General features: G+C 46.3%; 1 protein-coding gene across 1 annotated transcript; it reads left to right on the forward strand.

Annotated features, from left to right (window-relative positions):
- Positions 1-889: 889 nt before the first annotated feature.
- LOC148563370 (uncharacterized) lies at positions 890-2,693 on the forward strand. The gene is made up of 2 exons (XM_088486775.1): positions 890-1,840; positions 2,637-2,693. Exons 1-2 carry the CDS (start codon positions 890-892, stop codon positions 2,691-2,693), a joined length of 1,008 nt encoding a protein of 335 aa, XP_088342901.1.
- Positions 2,694-3,048: the final 355 nt, after the last annotated feature.

The following is a 3,048-nucleotide window of genomic DNA, read 5'->3' on the forward strand; positions in this document are numbered from 1 at the left end:
TTGATACCCTAGTAGACTCCAGCTTGGGGTATCAATATTTATCATTCATGGACGCCTACTCGGGGTATAATCAAATCCCGATGTATGAGCTAGATCAGGAGAAGACATCATTCATCACACCCAGAGCTAATTTCTGCTACGTGGTCATGCCATTTGGACTGAAAAATGCAGGGGCCACATATCAGAGGTTGATGAATAAGGTGTTTGCCTCTCACCTAGGGAGCCTAATGGAAGTATACGTCGACGACATGCTGGTAAAGACCAAGAAAGAAGTCGACCTCTTACTTGACCTCTCACAAGTCTTTGACACCATAAGGTTGCACGGGATGAGGCTAAATCCCTCAAAGTGCGCCTTCGCGGTAGAGGCAGGAAAATTCCTAGGGTTTATGCTAACACAAAGAGGGATTGAAGCTAACCCCGATAAGTGTAGAGCTATCCTGGAGATGAAAAGCCCGACTTGTTTGAGAGAGGTCCAGCAACTGAATGGCCGACTTGCAGCCTCTCCAGATTTTTGGCAGGATCAGCACTAAAATCCCTTCCGCTGTTCTTCTTATTGAGAAAGGGATGTCAGTTCGAATGGACTCCTGAATGCGAGGAGGCATTCCAGGAGTTCAAGAGATTCTTGAGCCAACCTCCTATTCTAACTCGACCTGTAGCTGGAGAAGACCTCGTCCTATACCTATCTGTAGCAGACAAGGCCGTCTCATCGGCCCTGATAAGAGAAGACGAGGCCGGTCAGCACCCAGTATATTTCATCAGTAAAGTTCTACAAGGCCCTGAGCTAAGGTACCACAAACTAGAGAAGTTTGCCTACTCCTTAGTAGTAGCCTCGCGAAGGCTACGACCTTACTTTCAAACTCACACAATAAGAGTCCGCACGAACCAACCCATGAAGCAAATCCTCCAAAAGACGGATGTTGCAGGGAGAATGGTTCAATGGGCAATAGAGCTCTCCGAGTTCGACTTGAGATATGAAGCTCGGACGGCGATCAAAGGCCAGTGCCTCACCGACTTCATTGCAGAATACGCGGGAGATCAAGAGGAAAAACCAACTACATGGGAACTCTATGTAGATGGGTCCTCAAATAAAACAGGAAGCGGCGCATGCATAATATTGGTGGACGAAAGAGGAATCCAGATAGAGGTTTCCCTCAAATTTGAATTTCTGGCTTCAAATAATCAGGCAGAGTACGAAGCCCTGATTGCTGGATTGAAGCTGGCGGAAGAAGTCGGTGCCACAAAGGTGATGGTATACAGCGACTCACAAGTGGTGACCTCCCAGATAAGTGGAGAATATCAGGCAAAAGATCCAAATATGAAGAGGTACTTGGAAAAAACCCTGGAACACCTTCGGTGCTTTGCAGAAACCGAGGTAAGACACATAACTCGGGATCTAAACGGCAGAGCAGACGCCCTATCCAAGCTAGCAAGTACCAAGCCAGGAGGGAATAACAGAAGCCTGATCCAAGAAACTCTCCAGGAACCCTCCGTGGTAAAAGTAGAAGACAAACAAGAGGTCCTTGAGGTAGTCGGACTAAACCTCGGATGGATGAATCCCTTAGTCGAATACATGAAGTTCGACATCCTTCCCAAGGAGGAGAAAGAGGCCAAGAAAATTCGTAGGGAAGCACAATACTACACCTTGGTGAGAAATATTCTCTACAGAAGGGGAATATCAACACCATTATTAAAGTGCGTGCCGACCTCAAGAACTACCGAGGTGTTAGAGGAGATACATAGTGGGATCTGCGGAAACCATCTCGGGGCGAGGTCATTAGCCAGGAAAGTGATCCGAGCTGGATTCTACTGGCCAACCTTACAGAAAGATGCAACAGAATTTGTGAAAAAGTGCCAACCATGTCAGATGCATGCAAATTTCCACGTGGCTCCCCCGGAGGAACTCATCAGTATCACTTCTCCATGGCCCTTTGCAAAATGGGGAATGGATTTGTAAGGTCCTTTTCCCCAGGCGCCAGGACAGGTCAGATACCTGATCGTGGGAATAGATTATTTCACAAAGTGGATAGAAGCAGAACCATTGGCCACCATCACCGCACAAAGAAGTCGGAGGTTCCTCTACAAAAATATCATCACAAGGTATGGGATACCTCATTCCATTACTACAGATAATGGAACCCAGTTCACCGACTCTACCTTTAGAAGCCTAGTGGCCAGTATAAAAATCAAACACCAGTTCACCTCGGTGGAGCACCCGCAAGCCAATGGGCAAGCCGAGGCAGCCAACAAAGTCATACTGGCAGGGCTAAAGAAGAGATTACAAGATGCAAAAGGAGCCTGGGCTGAAGAGCTCCTACAAGTGCTATGGGCTTACAGGACGACCCCCCAATCCGCCACTGGAGAAACACCATTCCGACTAGTTTATAGCGTAGAAGCCATGATCCCAATAGAAGTCAACGAGCAAAGCCCAAGAGTGATTCTCCATGACGAGATCGGAAACATACAGGGGCACAAAGAGGAGCTCGACTTGCTCCCTGAAATCCGAGAGGAAGCCCAGATAAGAGAAGCAACGTTGAAGCAAAGGATGACTACAAGGTACAACAAAAAAGTCATTCGAAGAGCATTCGCCCCGAACGACTTGGTCTTGATCAGAAACGACATTAGAGTCAACAAATCAGGGGAAGGAAAACTCGCTGCAAATTGGAAGGGACCTTACAAAATCAATGAGGTCTTAGGAAAAGGTTATTATAAGGTGACCGACTTGAACGGCACCGAATTACCAAGGTCGTGGCATGCTTGTAACATGAAAAGGTACTACAGTTGAAAGCGAACTCTACTCCCTGATGTACTCTTTTCCCAACTTCATGATTTTTTCCCAAAATCAAAGGGTTTTTTCTGGAGAAGGGTTTTTAACGAGGCATCATAGTAGGGGCTAAGGGAAATAAACTGTCAAAAACCCTTAGTAGCAATAAAGTACCTCCCCAATTAATAAAGATCTTTTTCATCTTACAAATATCTCTTATAAATTCCTTCTTTGTTTTTTCTTTCGACGAAACGCGCCGACTTAAGCTCGACAAAACGTGAAAATCC

Source organism: Arachis ipaensis, chromosome B5 (genome assembly GCF_059453495.1).
Source record: "Arachis ipaensis isolate K30076 ecotype BB chromosome B5, ASM5945349v1, whole genome shotgun sequence".
Classification (NCBI taxonomy): Eukaryota; Viridiplantae; Streptophyta; class Magnoliopsida; order Fabales; family Fabaceae; genus Arachis; species Arachis ipaensis.

Excerpts from the sequence above, each read along its gene's own strand:
- LOC148563370 (XM_088486775.1), top strand. The coding sequence starts at position 890 with ATGAAGCAAATCCTCCAAAAGACGGATGTTGCAGGGAGAATGGTTCAA. Across the intron at positions 1,841-2,636 it reads AGAAAGATGCAACAGAATTT|GGGAAGGAAAACTCGCTGCA; the intron begins GTGAAAAAGTGC and ends TCAACAAATCAG.